This window comes from Rhineura floridana, chromosome 8 (assembly GCF_030035675.1).
Source record: "Rhineura floridana isolate rRhiFlo1 chromosome 8, rRhiFlo1.hap2, whole genome shotgun sequence".
Classification (NCBI taxonomy): domain Eukaryota; kingdom Metazoa; phylum Chordata; class Lepidosauria; order Squamata; family Rhineuridae; genus Rhineura; species Rhineura floridana.
In genome coordinates this window covers 93,875,421-93,894,025 of record NC_084487.1, presented here as the reverse complement: position 1 = coordinate 93,894,025, position 18,605 = coordinate 93,875,421, and the positions used below count along the sequence as shown (strand labels likewise).

The 18,605-nt window shown below is 42.8% G+C and overlaps 1 protein-coding gene and 1 non-coding gene across 11 annotated transcripts in view; both read left to right on the top strand.

The window, feature by feature from the left end:
* CADPS2 (calcium dependent secretion activator 2) overlaps positions 1 to 18,605 on the top strand; it is a 528,181-nt gene that overhangs the window by 225,052 nt on the left and 284,524 nt on the right. For all 10 annotated transcript variants that reach the window (XM_061640133.1, XM_061640131.1, XM_061640132.1 and 7 more), the window contains one exon: positions 7,939 to 8,050. In XM_061640133.1, coding sequence (XP_061496117.1) covers positions 7,939 to 8,050 — 112 coding nt within the window. The remainder of the gene's footprint in view (positions 1 to 7,938; positions 8,051 to 18,605) is intronic.
* Positions 9,935 to 10,053, top strand: LOC133363540 (5S ribosomal RNA). Its single transcript, XR_009757707.1, has one exon. It is a non-coding gene; the product is annotated as a 5S ribosomal RNA (ribosomal RNA).

Here is an 18,605-nt window from a genome sequence, read left to right as displayed (position 1 = left end):
ACTTAGAGTTGAGAGGACTAAGGGCCAAACGGAAGGTGATAATATTGATAGCATTAGCAATTGCACAAATATCCCAGGCTTTTAAAATCTGGCATTTTAAAACCTATTTTTTGCCTTTTATCATGTTCCCTACCTATATTATATTTTTGTAAGCGTCACACAAGGACAAGCTGTGAGGCCAAGAGTGGTGGTGGGCCCATGGGGCGAGGCCTGGAACTCAGCCTCATCTGGTAGGTGGGAGGCCGGCCAGTTAAGGAGGGTCTGGCACCCCCTGGGGTGGTGGGGGAAAGGAGCTCTGGTGACTCCTGTGGGGGAGGAGAGGTCTGTGATACCTGTTAAATGCCAGGTCAGTACACAATAAGACCACAGTGTGCCAATTTGGTGTGCATTACCAAGACCTGGGTGGGTGAGCTGGGAGGAGTCGATCTGACCCAGCTTTGCCCACCTGGATACTTGGTACAACACCAGCGCAAGCTGCAGGATGGGGGGGGAGGAGTTGCTGTGGTTTACGGAACGTCCATCTCTGTCACCAGGAAATCACTCTGTCAGCAAACCAGGGTTGCTGCTGGTGTACCGTCCACCCTGCTGCCCAGCAGCTTCTCTGACCAAACTGGTGGAGGCCATCTCTGCTGTCATACTGGAGCAGCCCAGAACGATAGTCCTGGGTGATTTCAATGTCCATGCTGAGGCTGCCTCTAGTGTTCTGGCTTGAGACTTCATGGCCTCCATGAACCAAGGGGTTGTCTCAAGTTGTCACTGGCCTGACACAGGGCAGGGCACATCCCCAACTTGGTTTCTGCTCCAGATGGAGGAAGGGGTAGTCTGAAGATGGGGGTGGATGTCACCCCATTGTCATGGTCAGACCACTTCCTGGTGAAGTTTAGACTTAGGGCTCCGATCCTCCCCTGCAGGGATGGTGGACAGATTAAGATGGTCCACTCCTGGAAACTAATAGAATCCACTGGATTCCCGAATACCCTGGGGTAGTTTCCAGGAGATAGAGCAGGTGACCCTGTTAAAGCCCTTATGCTGTGGAACAGCGAGGCACATCGTGCTCTTGACACGGTTGCCCCTGAGTACTCTCTTCAGCATTGTGGAGCCCATTTGGGATCTAGGTACACCAGTGAGCTAAGCACAATGAAATAGGTAGGACGATAGTTAGAGTGCAAATGGCGAAAGATATGCTGTGAAGTTGATTGGGCACGACTAAACCATCATAACTGTGCCTACTGTGTGGTGGCGAGGGCAGCGAAGAAGGCCTCTGCCTCCATCGCATCCTCAAGTAGCTGTCCAGTGGAGCTTTTCCATATTCTGGGGTCTGTTGACATCAACTCCAGGAAATGGAGTATTAGACCCTTCGGAGGCCCACTGTGAAGTGTTTGCAAGACACTTTGAGGGTAAAGTTGCTTGCCTGTGTAGCAATCTTGATGCCCCATCCACATCTACTGTAGTTCCCCGGTGAAGTGTCCAGTGCAATGTCTCCTGCAACTTCTTGGGATTGGTTTCAGTTGATACAGCCTGATTACATGGACAAGGTACTTGCAACGATGCGACCAACGACGTGTCCTCTCAACCCTCACCCTTCTTTGTTAGCAAGATTCCTCTGTAGACACTTGTTTCACATTCACACATTCTAGAAGTCTTGTGGATTAGGATATTTAGACCTTGGCAGTAGTGTGTCTTGGCAGATTTACCCAGTAATTTACACTCACACAGATCTTAAACATGGGGATATTTATTGAGCATCTACACACAGAATCAAAATATATACATTTAACACTTCAATGGGGAATAGCTCAGTACCATTACATATCTGTTGGCATCAGTTGGGGTAGCTCAATAACAATATGGGTAAGGGAATTAGCTACATAAACCTAATCATAACCAAACTCACATACACACTCAGCATACAAACACATGAAGGAGCAAGCACACAAGGCATAAGAGAAGATGGGGCGTGGAGTTGAGTTCAGCACAACTGAGGAAGGTACACTAGCATGCCCTTTCTCTCTCCCTCTGGACTCACTTTGCATACTAGGCCTCAGTCATGCGCAGCTAGGCAGGGAGGACCAGAATATGGCTTCTGAAACACAGTCACACACACACACACACACACACACACAGAGTCAAAGATAAGCAGAGGGAGCAGATGTGGAGGCTACAATTTGTAAGGAAAGGATCTCCAGAAGGCAGGATAGAGAGCGAGATATCCCTTTCCCATCCCTGATGGGCAGTCTAGAATTCGAACTGGACCACGTTCAGACTCCTGGGTCATGCAGGGAAACAGCAGATGTAGCAGGCAGGGGTCCTGAAATGGCTTCTTGGATCTCTGCTTTGGCTAGCGAGTTCCAGAGCAAAGCAGGAAAAGGAGTGGAGCCCTGAAAAGCAGCTTTTGAAGTAGCTTCAGCAAGCAGGGACCTCTGTTTCAGCAGGCAGGGGTCCAGAGACAGTGAAGGAAGAGCAGGGGAGTGTCATATCTCTGGGTTCTGGCTGGCTAAGTGATTCTGCAGGTGATTTCAGATACAGTGATGTTCAGCAGGGTGGGTGACCAAGACCCAGAGCCCAGAACAGCAATTCAGCAGGTGATTTCATAGTGGAACTGGGCAACCAGAACCCAGAACAGAAAATGGCTCTAGGAGTCCAGTTTGTATACCTTTCTGGACAAAAGGCTCAAAGGAAAATACAGAATTGATTGGGTCAGGCAGGTATCCTTCCTTAATTTCCATACCTAATGTCGTATGGTCAGGGTGATGGGCTTTTCTTTTGTGAAGACAGGTGGTGGCATTCACTTTTTAGCTAGCTTGATAAGATTTGGACAATGGACTCCTCTCTCCAGGGCCAAACTTTTACAATTACTTTTGGGATTGTATTGATTGGACTGCCAAGGTCATGTCCTGTGCGTATGATTGGCATCATCCTCTCAGTTGAAATTATAGCTTAACTCTTTCAGCTACTTTTCTTATCAGGTCTCAAGCATCATCTTTGTAAAATGACCCAAACTGAAGCCATTTTAAAAATCATATAGGCCATGTTAGGGTGGAGTGTCTCTCAGGTTTATAGGCTCGTAACCAGCTTACCAACATCTTGGCTTATTAAAGCTTGCCGAGGAGGTTTGACCGAGTGGTTCCTGGGTGTGTTCAATGCGTTGTTGCGGAAGCGGAAGGGAGTGGTTCCAGCCACCCTGAAAGAGGTGGTGATTCAACTGCTCCTGAAAAAGCCCACCCTGCACCCATTGGTTTCTGACAACTACCAACCGGTTGCAAACACCACCTTTTTAGGGAAGGTGACTGAGAGGATTGTGGCGTAGCAATTGCAAGTACTCTTGGATGAAACAGATTATCTTGACCCATTCCAGTCTGGGTTCAGGCCTGGTTATGGGACTGAATCGGCCTTGGTCATCCTGATGGATGACCTTTATCGGGAGGAGGACAGGGGGAGTGTGACCCTGTTATTCTTACTTGATCTCTTGGCGGCTTTTGATACTATTGACCATGGTATCCTTCTCAGCCAACTTCCTGAGATGGGTATTGGAAGCACTGTTTTACAGTGGTTCCAATCCTGTCTCCAGGGTCATTTTCAGAGAATAGCACTAGGCAAATGTCTTTTGGCCCCCTAGCAGTTGTGCTGTGGGGTGCCTCAGGGTGTCAACTTATCCCCCATGCTGTTAAATATTTATATGGACCCATTGGGAGTGGTCATCAGATTTGGGGTGAGGTGTCAGCAGTACGCTGATGATACCCAGCTCTGTTTCTCCATACCTTCTGAATTGGGAGGTGGACTCCATGGTGGACTGGATGAGGGCAAATAAGCTGAGTCTGAATCCTAGCAAGATGGAAGCGCTGTGGTTTGGTGGTTCCTGAATTTGGACAATTGGTCAGTAGTCTGCTTTGGATGGGGTTGTACTCCCTCTGAAAGAGCAGGTTCGTAATCTGGGGGTGCTCCTGGATCCATCTTTGTTGCTAGGAGACGGCTTGAGTGCAGATGGAGACGGACTCCTGACGAATGCAACTTTGCACTGGTGAGTGCTTATAATAAGACGTATTTTGGGGCAGTGCGGGCAGCAAAGAAACAACATATCACTGCCTCTATTCAATCCTCTATCTGCCGTCCAGCGGAGCTGTTTCAAACTGTCAGAGGGCTCTTACACTCTGGCCCTAAGGATGTGATGGAATCTTCTAAAGCTCGATGTGACGAATTTGCCAAGCACTTCCAGAATAAAATCTCTTGCATTCGTCAGGACTTAGACTCCAATGTTATAGCAGTGGAATCAAATGAGGTCTCCGGAGCACAGTCTGGTCATATTTTGTTGGATGAGTTTCAATTGGTGCAGCTTGAGGACATTGACAAGGTGCTTGGACAGGTGCGTGCAACCACTTCTGTGTTAGATCCTTGCCCCTCTTGGCTAATAAAAGCTAGCAGGGATGGCACTGCCGGCTGGGCCAGGGAAGTGATTAATGCCTCACTATGTGAGGGAGTGGTCCCGCACTGCCTTAAGGCGGCGGTGGTAAGACCGCTTTTGAAGAAATCTTCCCTGGACCCAGATAATTTGAATAACTATAGGCCGGTAGCAAATGTTCCATTCCTGGGCAAGGTTCTGGAGAGGGTGGTTGCATCCCAGCTCCAGGCACTCTTGGATGAGACCGATTATCTGGATCCATTTCAATCGGGTTTCAGGCCCGGTTTTGGTACGGAGACAGCCTTGGTCGCCCTGTATGATGACCTTTGTCGGGAGAAAGACAGAGGGAGTGTAACTCTGTTGATTCTCCTTGATCTCTCAGCGGCTTTTGATACTATCGACCATGGTATCCTTCTGGGGAGGCTTGCGGATTTGGGAGTTGGAGGTACTGCTTGGCAGTGGTTCCGCTCCTATCTAGCAGGTCGTCTCCAGAAAGTAGTGCTTGGGGAGCACAACTCGATACCCTGGGCGCTCCAATATGGAGTCCCGCAGGGATCAGTTCTGTCCCCCATGCTCTTTAACATTTATATGAAGCCGCTGGGTGCTGTCATCAGGAGTTTTGGAGTGCGTTCTCATCAGTACGCTGATGATACGCAGCTCTACTTCTCCTTTTCATCTTCTTCAGGTGAGGCTGTCAAGGTCCTAAACCGATGCTTGGCCGCGATAATGGACTGGATGAGAGCGAACAAATTGAAGCTCAATCCAGACAAGACTGAGATGCTGTTAGTAAATGGATCCCCTGACCAGTTGGATGTTCGACCTGTTCTGGATGAGGTTACACTCCCCCTGAAGGAGCAGGTGCGCAGCTTGGGAGTCCTTCTGGACCCGTCCTTGTCACTTGAGGCGCAGGTGGCCTCGGTGGCACGGAGTGCTTTTTACCAACTTAGGCTGGTGGCCCAGCTACGCACGTATCTGGACAGGGAACATCTTGCTTCAGTTGTCCATGCTCTGGTAACCTCAAGATTGGACTACTGCAACGCACTATACGTGGGGCTGCCCTTGAAGACGGTTCGGAAACTGCAGCTTGTGCAGAATGCAGCGGCCAGATTAATAACCAGGACCAAACGGTTGGAACATGTGACATCGATTCTTGCCCGCTTGCACTGGCTGCCTATATGTTTCCAGGCCCAATTCAAGGTGCTGGTTTTAACCTATAAAGCCTTACACGGCACGGGCCCACAATACCTGATGGAACGTCTGCCCCGATATGAACCTACCCGTACACTGCGCTCAACATCGAAGGCCCTTCTCCGGGTGCCTACTCAGAAAGACGCCCGGAAGGCGACTACAAGAAAGAGAGCCTTCTCGGTAGCGGCCCCCGAACTATGGAACACCCTTTCTGACGAGGTACGCCTGGCGCCTACTTTACTATCTTTTCGGCGCCAGGTGAAAACCTTCCTCTTTGCCCAGTCATTTTAATATTTTTAGTATTTTAGTATTTGTATTTAATATCTGTAAAGATAGTTATATGTTCCATCTTTTTTTTCTTTCTAATTACTTCTGATTTGTATTTAATATGGGTTTATTAGGTTAATCTTACTTTTGTTGTATGTTTAAACTGTTGATTTGATGATTAGGTGCTTTTAAATTGAATGTAAATATATATTTTTATTTGATGTACACTGCCCAGAGAGCCTTGCTATGGGCGGTATAAAAATTGAATAAAATAAAATAAATAAATAAATAATAAATAGAGGCCCAGGTGACCTCAGTGGCTAGGAGTGCCTTTTACCAGCTTTGGCTGGTAAGACAGCTGCAGCTGTTTCTGGACTGGGATAGCCTGACCACATCCATGCTATGTGGGGCTGCCCTTGAGGTTGAACCATAAGCTGCAGGTGGTGCAAAATGTGGTGGCATGACTGCTCACTGGGGCAGGGTATTGCCACCATATCACCCTGCTGCTGAAAGAATTGCACGGGCTGCCCATTAGCTACCAGCCAAAATTCAAGGTTCTGGTTTTGGTGTACAAAGCCCTGTACAGCTTGAGAATTGGATACCTGAAACATCACCTTACCCCTTACATACCCAGTTGATAACTACACTCTGCAGGTGATTTGCAGATACCATCTTATTAGGAGGTCCGTTCCACACAACATAGGAAATGGACCTTTAGTGTAGTGGCACCTACTCTTTGGAATACCCTCCCCTTAAATATCAGACAGGTGCCATCTCTCTTATCTTTTCAGTGCCTACTGAAAATTTTCCCCTTTCAACAAACCTTTTAAGTAGAGACCTTATCCCAGTCTGCATCTGTGTTGGAATTGCTTTTTAAGATTTTTTAAAGCTTTTAAAAAAAATGTTTTGTTTTAATGTATTTGAAAGTCTGTTTTTATGTTGTTTTAGAGTGTTTTTAGTGCTTTTGTTTGCCACCCTGGGCTGCTACTGGGACGGTGGGATATAAATCTAATAAATAAATAAATCTGAAAAATGACGCAGCCTCAGGAGTAGCCGTATAGTTGGAGTGATTTTTCATTGTGATGAAAATGCTATTAATCATAAAATTAAGACAAATTTGTTCTGCTGGTAGGAAATTCTGGCATAATTTACTCTGTGAGGATTGACTTAGATCCACTCTTCCCCAACCAGGCCTCCACTCTGACTGATGTCCCCCTTTGTGCAAGTGGCTGCATGTGGGTGTTGCACTTCTCTGTGTGTTTTATGCAGGCCTCTTGTCATAGCAGCTGCAAGCGTTACATTCTCTCTCTGGCTACTGTATCGTGCATTGTTATTGGGGATGTATGTATAATAGGCTGGGCATCATCAAAGGGTCATTCAGCCATTGTCATGTATTGATTTGTGCCTTAATATTTATGGACGATGTCGTATTAGCTGTGTGCAATGTCATGATGTGTGTTGGGGGGGCAAAGTTGCCAGGGATATTGTGAGAATATCTCTTATAATGGTAGCTTTTGATTGTGCAGCTATTGTGCTGTTGATTCTGTTGCATGTGCAAAGGACTGTTACTATATTATTTCACTCTTAGCCCTGATGTAGTGCTCGCCAGCATACTGGAACCATAAGTTTAGTTTGCTCCACTATCTCCAGAGATGAGTTAAGGAACACACTTACGTAGTACTATGCAGTATAGTGCTGGACTAGACAATTGTGCAAGATGTTTGAAAAACAAGATTAATGTCATATAATTAATCTTAATGTCTTCCGTTTATTTTAATGGGACATATACAAACTTACCCAACATAAATTTGTAGAAGTCCATCTGCTTCATGCTGCATACTCCCTGAATATAGTTCATCTTTCATTATGCCATCTGCCACATTAGTTGATTTTTAATTACAAAACTAATACATGAAAATTGTTAAAGCTCTTTCACTCTGTGAACTGAATTTTCAGATGGTGGTAGCTTCTCTGTAGGGAAGTGGAAATTCTGTACTCTCTTACAGGGCTCCCTCATGGTTGCCACAGCATCAACACTTGCTTTTAATCTGCTTGGAATTTGAATATTGCCATTTATTTTGTTGCAGATGGGGAACTCAAGGGGATTTCACCACCACTCATCCTCTGCCTGTAGTCAAAGTGAAACTTTTTACAGAAAGTACCGGGGTCCTGGCACTTGAAGATAAGGAGCTAGGAAGGGTGAGTGCTAACATAGTTTTCACTAGTTTAAGATATTGATAGAGGGCATAACCACTGAAAGCTTTTTTGTGAGTCCCATAGGTGTTGATCGATTTTGCACCGCATTCCTCAAGTCACTTATTTCACTAAGGTTTGTAGAGGGGAGATTACTGGTGAACTGTGACCATACCAGCTGACTTAAAGCAGCCAGTGTTAATAATTTGCCTTTATGCTGATCACAAAAGGGTCAGAAGCTGAAGGTGGCCCTTTCAGTGGGTAAAAGTAAACCTGGTGCCAGTTCAGCCTTGGACTTTTGTTTGATGCTCACTGTCCTGTGGAGCTAGGCCCTTCAAAGTACAATTCTTGGGAACCTTGTTTTCTTCTGGTGAGAGTTTGAGATACAAAGATAAAGGTTTATACCTCAGGTTATGCTACATCCCAGGTATGGATGGGGTTTGGTAGCTGGTTCCTATCCATTTGAATTCTGACAGTTCGGCCTTCAGTACCGATCCACCATTTTTTTTGTTCCCTATTGTTTTCGCAATTGCTGATTCGTGTGTTTTCCAGCGGGAAAAGGACGTAATTGCCAACAAAAATGCTAATGAAAATGCTTCTGCTATAGGCACTTCTTCCACTAAGTTAAGTTAAGAATGCATCAGTTTAGAGGAAAGCTGATTATGAAGACAATAATGTGAAATTCAGAATGGATTTTTTTTTTAAGTGCCAACAACAACTGCGGCCTGCCACATGAAATCAGTGCCGGTCTGAAAACAATGCGGATTGTTGGATTATGTCAAAATCCACTAATAAATCCAATGTAGTGAATATCCCCCCCCATCCCTAATCCCAGGCAGTATGGATATGACACCCAGTATCTGGATTTTAATGTCATCTCTGTTCTGAAATATCTGGGTAGTTCATGACATAATTCAAAGAAAACAAAACCTCAAAAAAAGATAACTAAAGTTATTAGAATAACATCTCCAGAAGATTAAAATCATCTCAGTTGTTTATAATCCTATGTCAGTTTGTGTCTTCAGAAGCATTGTTCTTGTTTTTAGAAGGATGATTTTGGATTATTTCCAGTGAAAAGAATGATTCACAGTGTGAATCTGCCACTAAGAAAGTGCTCTCAACATATAGGGTTGTTTTTTAAAAAAGGATTTATTCAGTTGAATTTACAAACCACACATGGAGAAAAGTCTTGCTATTAGAGCAGGAATGGGGAACTTCAGATCTAGGGGCCAAATACAACCCTGTAGGCTTCACTATCCTGCCATCAGGATCCTCCCCAGGCAACACTCTGTACCTCCCCTGTGCCCAGCTTGAGTGCTTTTGCCTGGTTGGAATGTGTCCCTGAACTGCGATAATGCCTGTTACTTCCCTGGGTGGAGGACAGTGAGCTGTGGTCATGTGCAGAAACTTTTTGCATGGCTGGAAAGTGGCTACTGTAAAGAGGTAAAAGTTATATCCATTGCTCCACCCACTTTTTACCTCTGGCCCAACCTACTTGCCTCTGGCCCTGCCCGCCACTGATGTGCTGCCTTCAGAAAGTTGTCCATGAGGGGATGTGAGCCTCAGGCTGAAAAGGTTTCCCCTGTCTTAAGCTGCAATCTAATACATGTCTACTCAGCAGTAAACTCCACTGGATTCAATGGGAATTACTTCCAAGTAAGTGTGTACTGGAATGCAGCCTTAGTGTGAGGGATAGTGAAGGTTAGCAAGTGGCAGACCCTTGGTTTCAGCATTGTGTATAAAGCACATAAGAAGAACCAGGCATATAGTGTTAATTAAATATTTGCAATACTGATTATGGTAGCCGGAAGTGGGGGGTGGAGGACAAACCCTCTTTGAACTCTCCAGAAAATCTGAATTGCGGATTAGATGTTCATACTCAAATCTGGAGCCTACAGCCATACTACCCTGAACATGCCCGATGTCGTCTGATCTCGGAAGCTAAGCAGGGTCAGGCCTGGTTAGTACTTGGATGGGAGACTGCCTGGGAATACCGGGTGCCGTAGGCTTAGAGGAAGGCAATGGTAAACCACCTCTGAATATCTCTTACCATGAAAACCCTATGAATACATCCAAAAGATTCATAGGATCACCATAAGTTGTAATCGACTTGAAGGCATATGACAACAACAACTCAAATCTGGAAGTTTGAACATGGGAATAAGTCTCCCTTATAATAATAGTCCCCATTCTATTTGGGGGGGGGGAATGAGGAGTCCCTTTGTGCATTTAGAGCTCATTCTTTTGTTGAAATGAATAAAGAAGTACTTTGATGAATTAAGAAGTACTTGTTGGCAGAGGAGCGTCTGAATTCCTGAGGAATAGCTGGATTTTGGCAATAAAGGCAATACAGATGCTCCTGACTTCCCTTCACAAAATTGTTCGGTTTATTGTCCACTTCTAACTATAGAAAAGAGAGAGTTGCGCTGTGATATTCCAGTTCAGAACATTGTGTCCATGTCATGGTTTAATTATGTAATCTCAGCTGTTGTAATTCTGGCTCACATTAGTGGATGGGTTCTTATCTGAAAATTTCTTTTACAGCAATCAAAATTCATTTCAGTTACTCTGAGCCAAATGACTCCTAATGATAAATTACCTAATGAAAGGCTGTGCCTTTTTTTCACTAAACAGCATTACCTTTTTTTCCTCACAGTGCAACACCACTTAGTGATCTGAATTATGATTTTTATTATCTGTGAAATCTCTATAGGCACTCAGTGGTAAATCTTTAAAATTCTGAACTTCAGCTCAGACAAGCGAGTCTCATTATAAGCAGGAAAGGCCTAGCCTAATTCATCATGCATCATTTTGAAGACACTTCCCCACTTTAATCAGAACAGTTCTTTTGAATACTTTTATCTGTGCTACATTAAATTATGCTACAACATTATGCAAAATGGTTGATGCAAAGCCAATTTAAATATTTCTTAATCATTCCAAAGAGGATTACTCTTACACTACTCTCTAAGCATGGTTAACTTTGGCAAATTAAAAACATTTCCTTAACCATCATCCTGTTTGGTGGGGGGAAAGCACACTAATGGTGTTTTTTGGTATATTTTGATCCCAATGAGATTTCCAGGGGTAATGTGGGGTTATTTTTATCCCCTGAAACCATGGGGGGGGCAGCACAAGTGTTCTTGACAATACCCAGAGCCAGAAAAGACTTATTTAGAGGAGGCAGAATATTTCTGAGCTGCAAATACTTGCCGTGTCCCTATGTATATACTCAACACAATTTTTGGTCCTTTAAAAAGCTATTATTTTTTTCAATTACAATAACGAAAGCTATGTTTTAAAGTAAAAAAAAAAGTTAAAATGTCATGAAAACACTATAAACTGTTTAGAAGCTTCTTTAATTTATTACAACAGAAAAGTAACACTGATGGTTTTCTAGGGTATTTTCTGACCCCATTGATAAACCTGAAAGAAAACAGTTGGCCCTGGATGCTCTCTGATTATGTCCCTAGTTGTTCTATGGAAGGCTGTTCCTGGAGATATCCTCCAGGCCCTTCTATTTCTTCCTCTGGTATGCCCAGCTAGTTTGGCAAAAGGGGGGAAATGCCCTACTTTGAATGCAGCCAGCCTGCCTTGTCTGCCTACAATCTGCCTGGTATGCCCAGCTAGACTAGCATAAAAGCAGGGGGGGTTACATTTGACAGAATGTTGGGCAAAGGGGGGGAGTTTGGGCAAGGAAAAGGATTTATGATTCCCACCAATTGTAAAATAAACCTTACTTTGCTTGTAGAAGCCATGTTTTCTTCTTCCAAGAGCCAAAGCTGTGTCCTTCTGTAACAATGGAACCCTGCAAGTGTGACTGCAAGTTGGTTTACTACTAGTTTGTTTGCCCCTGAAAAAGTGGAAGGACACATTTGATTCTGGTGCACTTTGGCTACCTATCCTTGACTTTTCTTTCTATGAAAAAAATATGGGGTCTTTTTTTACTCTACAATCTGCTAACATTGGCTGGGGTCGAAATGGCCTTCTGCGGCTAAATTCAACAAATTTCTGGAGTGTATTTTGACCCCAGGTGTTTTTTTGTTTCCAGAAGGAAGTAGGTAGATGGTAACTGGCATAAATTTGGGGATGTTGTAAGGCTAACAGTTTGTAAAAATGTCCTAGAAGGACTACTTGGTAGGTCTACTTTTGAGTAAATTGCTGAATGCAAAGTGCGCCTGGCTAAGGAATTCACCCCAAGAATCAGGATGATGGGTAAGACAAAACTTGGGTGTTAGATTCTCCTCAAACGTTTAAACCTGAAAAATGACTAAGGAAATATGACTAAAAACGCTGTTGTAAATCACTGAGTTGTATGCAACCAAGTTCTACTCAAAGTAGATCCATTGAAATTAATCTAAGTGAGTCATGTCAACCTCAGTGGATTTACTCTGAGTAGGACTAGCGTTGAACACCACCACATATTTACAGTGTTTGTTACGGTAAAGTCAATCAGTTGTTGTGTTATAGTGTGTCTGTGAGAGAGTATGTAAGGAAGGGTAGGGAACCTGTGACCCTTCAAATGTTGTTAGACTCCCAACTCCCACCATCCCTGACATTGCCTACGACTGCCAGGAGTTGGAGTCCAACCACCACCAAAGGCCCAGGTTTCCTAGTCCTCATCTATGGCATTAGCTGAATCACCTGCACTGTTATTGATCTTCTTTCCCTATCGCTCTGCCTCTCAACAAATAGTGAGAAATCCATGTCTGGCACCATGCTTGATAAACCAGTTTGTGTAATCATGCACAGTGGATTTTTCTGATAAGTTTTCTGGATTGCTTTTTTTTTTATTAATAGGACCTTTATTACTTGAGTGCTATTTCTTATAATAGGACCCTCATTATTTGAGTGGTTTTTGTTGACGTTTTATTAAGGTACACATATTCCTTGAATAGTGGATAGAAAATTTTATTATGGAACAGAGCTTTAGAAGGAAGGAGGTGTAGAGGTGGAAGACGTTGTATTCCCTTTGAAAAGAAAGGTAATGAAAATAATAGATGAGTTGTAGGAGTCCAAAATGAATAAGGAAAAGGCTAAATAGCTCCAAAATATGCAAAGAATGTGCACCAAATGCTGTATCAGTTTTCTGCCTTTTGCTTGTTGACCTAGGCTGATGAGGAACAAATGAGTGGTGAGATCCATATGCTCATTATGGGACAACATCTACCCAAGTTTTGTCATACTGATAAGATGTTCTTAATGAATGCATCTGATTATTGCACGTTTTCACTGTTCACCTGCCCATCTGCAGAGCAGAAGGGAAGTGCAGTAGAATTGGGGGGGTTCACTTTCAACGTTGCCCCCTGATATGATGTCAGCCCAGGATCCATCTATGCATTGTGGTACTTGATTGGGGTCTATGAGAGATTTTTCTGGAACATCTGGCTCTTGCAAAATTGCACTGGGATCAGGAGAGATTTCTGTGCAGATAGCCCTGGCAGCCAGCTCATATGTTATGGCATAGTTGAAAAAGCAGAAGCACTGAGTAACTCATGTTGCCCATTTCTTAGGAAATGTGAATTGAGACTTGTCTGTCTTGCCTGTGATGAGATCTGTGTGCCCTCTGTGATTCCAGACTAGACGAATCTCCATATGGATGAGATGCGTACAAATCTGCATGTCGCATATTACAGCACAATTGGGGAAATCAGCAGCATGAGTCACTACCTCTGCATTATCTGTTCTTCTGTAGTCTGTAAACTGGCTCAAACTCTCCACTGTTGGCATAAGATGTCATAAGACATCTTGTATCATTTTAACAGTGTATATTGTGAATATATGCTGTCAATAAGGAATATAGTTTCAATGTCAGCATACAACTTGTGGGTATTGGGATTCCCTGTTGCCTTTATAGTTATTGCTGAGAAACATTTGGCATGGATACCTGACATAACAGTAGCCTTGGCCACATATCTGCCAGGCCTTAATGCAGAATGAGAGAAGGCGCTCAACAGGAAAAAGCAATGCTGCATGTGGATATATAATACTGTCACATGTCACTATCCATTAAGAAGGCAAGATTTCATTTTACCAAATAGTACAAGTGGATGGTAATGGGAGTGGGATGGGCAGAAAGTTCATGTTTCATTTGCTTAGTAATGACAGGTTTTAAAACTGCATGCATACTCTTACATATATTGCTGCTTGAATGTATACAGAAACATTCGGGTTTATTTTGACAGCGGCTGGTTGCAAAGGAAATCTGTGTATGCCGTTATTTATTTATTTGTTTATTATTGCATTTATATCCTTCCTTTCCTCCAAGGAGCTCAAGGTGGTATACACGGCTCTCTCCCTCTCCATTTTATCCTCACAACAACCCTTTGAGGTAGGTAAGGCTGAGAGCCAGTGACTAGCCCAAAGTCACCCAGTGAACTTAATGGTTGAGTGGGGATTCGAACCCTGGTCTCCCAGGTCATAGTCCAACACCCTAACCACTTTGCCGCACTTGCTCTCATTGAAAAGTATGCTTCTAAAAATATGTTCTTGCCTTTGAATCAAAAATGCTAATTTCGCTAACCCCTGAGATCCCTTCTTTTTTTTTTGCCCTTTTCTGTCCTTTGAATATCAAGATATTCAAGACTCCTAATTCAAAGTGACAGCCATTGTACTTGCTTAACATGCAAGTGAATACAATGTGGGAGCAGCAGGTGGTGTTTGAATACAGCGACTATTTAAATATAAAGATAATTTAGTCTTGTTCTAGTGATTATTTAATTAAGAAAAGAAAACCCTATTATTTTTTTGAGCTGCTTGTCAAATCCTAAAGTAGTCTGTATAATACTTTACCTTTCAGGGGAGGGGAACATTGCTGAAGTTCCATCATAGCTTGTAAAAATCTTAAAATAACTTGCTGGCATATGCTGTGATTTTTTAAAAAAAGATTCCATTTCTCCATTGATTATAACTGTTCTTCTTTGTTCGAACTGGAATTACTGTTTTCTTTCTTTTCATTCCAAATTTGACAGTGAAGGTTCCTGTGTCCCACCCACCATTGCCCCCAAACCCAGGGTTTTTATCATCCCTCAACTTTACAATTCCCAGCAATATCTTAATCTGTAGATAAGATACTGCTTGATGCCCATCTCCTTGAATGGCTGAGTTCAGCTCATCCAAGCTGGCCAGGTAACAGCATCAAGTACTCCTTGAGAAAGAGACCAGTAGTCCTTCCCTTCCATTAGTGTCATTGGTCCTGGTATTCTTTAAATCAGATATTTAGTTCCCTGGCATTTTCTCTAGTATAAATTGTGTGATTATATAAGATCAGCCCCAACAAGCTTTAAGCCCGTCACCAGAGTACACAATGCCTGTTTTTATGGAATGCCTATAAATTACTAGCAGAGGTCTACTGCTCATCTTCTATGGAAAATTTTCTAGTTGGTCTTCTCCTGGGTTACCGCTGTCTAGTTCTGTTTTTGTGGCTTAGTTTGTGTCTCAGAGAATAGAAGTTGATGGCTGGCATTCTTCTCAAGGAGATTGAGGTTATAACCTATACATTTAGGGAAGCAAACATAAGTCATGGTAGAGTTTTTTATTTTCACTCTCAGGTTTTCTCTATTGAATGTGCTGGAGCAGGTATAGGTCAAGAGGAAGGTGTGGTTGCTGGATTTGATCCAGAAGAAAATGCTGCTATTACCTTTGCTTTCTGTGTCCAGCTCACCATCAGTAATTGGTGAGGAACAAATAGCATATTGAGTGCAAGCAGTAGTAATAAGAAAAAAGCAAAAAAGGTAAATGCTGTGAATGCAATGGATTGACTCGCAGAATAGAGAGAGCAGAATGGGCAGACCAAATAATATAGAAAGCCATCAATCTGTTAAATATTTGTACAGGGGGGAAATGCGGCTGGTGTCCCAAGGAAGAGAGACCCAGTATTGGAATGATCATGCTCCTTCTCTCTGGATTAGATGTTGCCTGCTATCCAGGATGAGGAAAGGTAGAGAAAGTGCAAAGCCTGAAGGCCACTCTTGATTTCACCTTGCATAGTTATGAAGGCAGAGGCATGAAGTCTGAAAGGGCAGAGTCTTAGAACATCAAATTGAATGAAATGTTGACTTATTGGTAACAGAATGTGAGTTATACAAAAATGGAAGATACCTTACTTTCTACATTGGATGAATGGGTACAACTTGGACAACCTTGAAAATGTTAAAATGTGCCTGGGTGATAAAATATCACCTTTTGACTTGTTGCAGGGGTTTGAAATATTCCCTATGTATTGACTATGCTAGGAAGGTAATTCATTAAAAATGTAAATATGAAGTTTTCTGTATTGTAATCTGAGTGTTGTATAATTTATTGATTCATCAGCATTTTTTACCTTTTCTGTTCTGGTTATTGATTATTAATATATTTAAACCCATATTAAGCTACCATTTTTTTGCAAACTTAACAAATTATTGTCTCAATGCATTAGCCCTCAGCCCACACATAAAATTACAAAATAGCTAAAATCAGAGATAATACAGTCTCACAAATGACAACACCCTGACCCAACTGGAGCCATTTTTCTGAAGTATTAATTGGCATTTCTGCAAGACAGGGGATGTAAAATTACTGGAAGGGGTGATTGTTTACTTGCCTGTTTTTTAAAGGGGGGGTCTGAATGTTGGGTTCCAACTCCTACATCAGAAAGTAAAAACAGCATCCATTTATACACCTGATCTGGCTGGGAATACATAAACAAACACTTGCTTTTTCCAGACATGCATGTCCAGTACCTGTATTGTGATATACCACAATAAATTAATATCAGGTATCGTCAGTCTATATACAAGCATACCTGCAAACAAGAGTAGCTTTTCTGCTCTGCTCTGCTCTGAGATGGTGAGAAGACTGACACGGGCAGGTATGGGTGAGAATTCCACTGAATACGGATTTAGCTCAAGATTTTTCAGTGGTCCACATATTCTCCATCTTTGCAGAGCTATTCAGTTTGCTCCATGCATTAGCGACTTTCCTCTGACACCAGATTTCCCCCCCTCAAATATTCCCTCGAAGATATTTTCTTTTATTGATTTTACTCACAGCACAGCAGTATACTGCTCGCTCGCTCTTTCTCTCTCTGCCACCACTTGAATAATCCAAGCTCCATGAAGCCAGTTTTCTTTCAAATTATTGATAGTTTCTTTCCAAATATTGACAGTTTCTTTGCAAATTTCAAAATATCAATATTAATATTTATATTTTTGAGAAGGGAAAAAGTCAGTAAAAGCAGTGGATAGCAGACAAAGAACGAACTGGAATTGATACTGCTTGTTAGGTTGACAGAATGCTTTTGAAGCAGCACCTGTCAATGGCTCCCATCCCTATAGAAGGGCCAGCCAATCACTGTCCTGCTAAACAAAAAAATATAGGGATGGCATTGTGATTGACCCAAGAGCTGGCCAATCAGTGCTGGACAAATCTGGCTTCTGTTGCAAACTGGAAGAACATATTTCTCTTAAGGGCTTGCTCTCTAGGGGAAGATCAGAGCTTGGAAAAGTTACTTTTTTGAACTACAGCTCCCATCAGCTGAATCCAGTAGCCATGCTGGCTGGGGATGATGGGAGTTGTAGTTCAAAAAAGTAACTTTCCCAAGCTCTGGCCGGAAGATTATATGTGCATCCAAAGTATGGAGAGTGTGCTTCCACTAACATATTGTACTCTATGTCTGCATCCACCTTTTAGTTTCAGATTTTCATCTCAGATATGTTGAGGAGTGGGAAGTGTTTCCCGTGACTAAGTTTTTGGAATCCTAGAAAAGATTCACAAAGTTTAGTAATCTGTTCCATGATATAAGGAGCTGTGAGTAACTGAGAGGAAAACAATTGCACCATTACACACAATAAGCTGGATGCATGCTTTGCTCAGAATGTATAATCCTAAAAGAAGGGGGGCAGGGAGGAGAGAGGGTGAAGGGGAGAGAGAGATCGACCACCCAGAAAGAGATTCACTTGTTTCTGTATTCATTATTGATGAGTGAGAATTTTTCAGTAAATACCTTGCTTGGCATTCTGGTAGCTTAAGCAAAAAGAATCATTTGAACTTACTAGAATCCTTGGGTTGTATCCCAATGCCTTGTTTATAATATAGGTGTTTTTAAAATTTTATTTATGAATTGCTTCCTATGCAACATGTCAAAGCAATTTAACAATAAAAACATATACTGTGTATAACATATAACAGTAAGATATAGAAGTGATCGGATGACATCCTTCTTCAAAATGGTTCATGTGATTTGGAAAACCACCACACATCTATCTCCTCTTTGCCAACCTTTGCGTGCAAATATGATGTTAAAGTAGTAGCATAGACTAGGTCCAGGGCTTGTTAAGCCGCACAGTGGGCAGGTGTGTGTGTCTGGAGTGGGAACATTGCTTCAAAACATGGCCAGTTGATAAACAGGGGTGAATTAGAACATAATTGGAAATGTTAGTGAGAGACAGCTGGCTCCCGGTCTGGATTTTACATTGATAAAAGCTTGGGGGTGGCAACTGTCGGAAGGCAGAGCTGGGGTCCCAATCCCGGGGAGCTGGATCCCAGAGAGTTGGGAGAAGAGTATTCGGATGGATGGGAG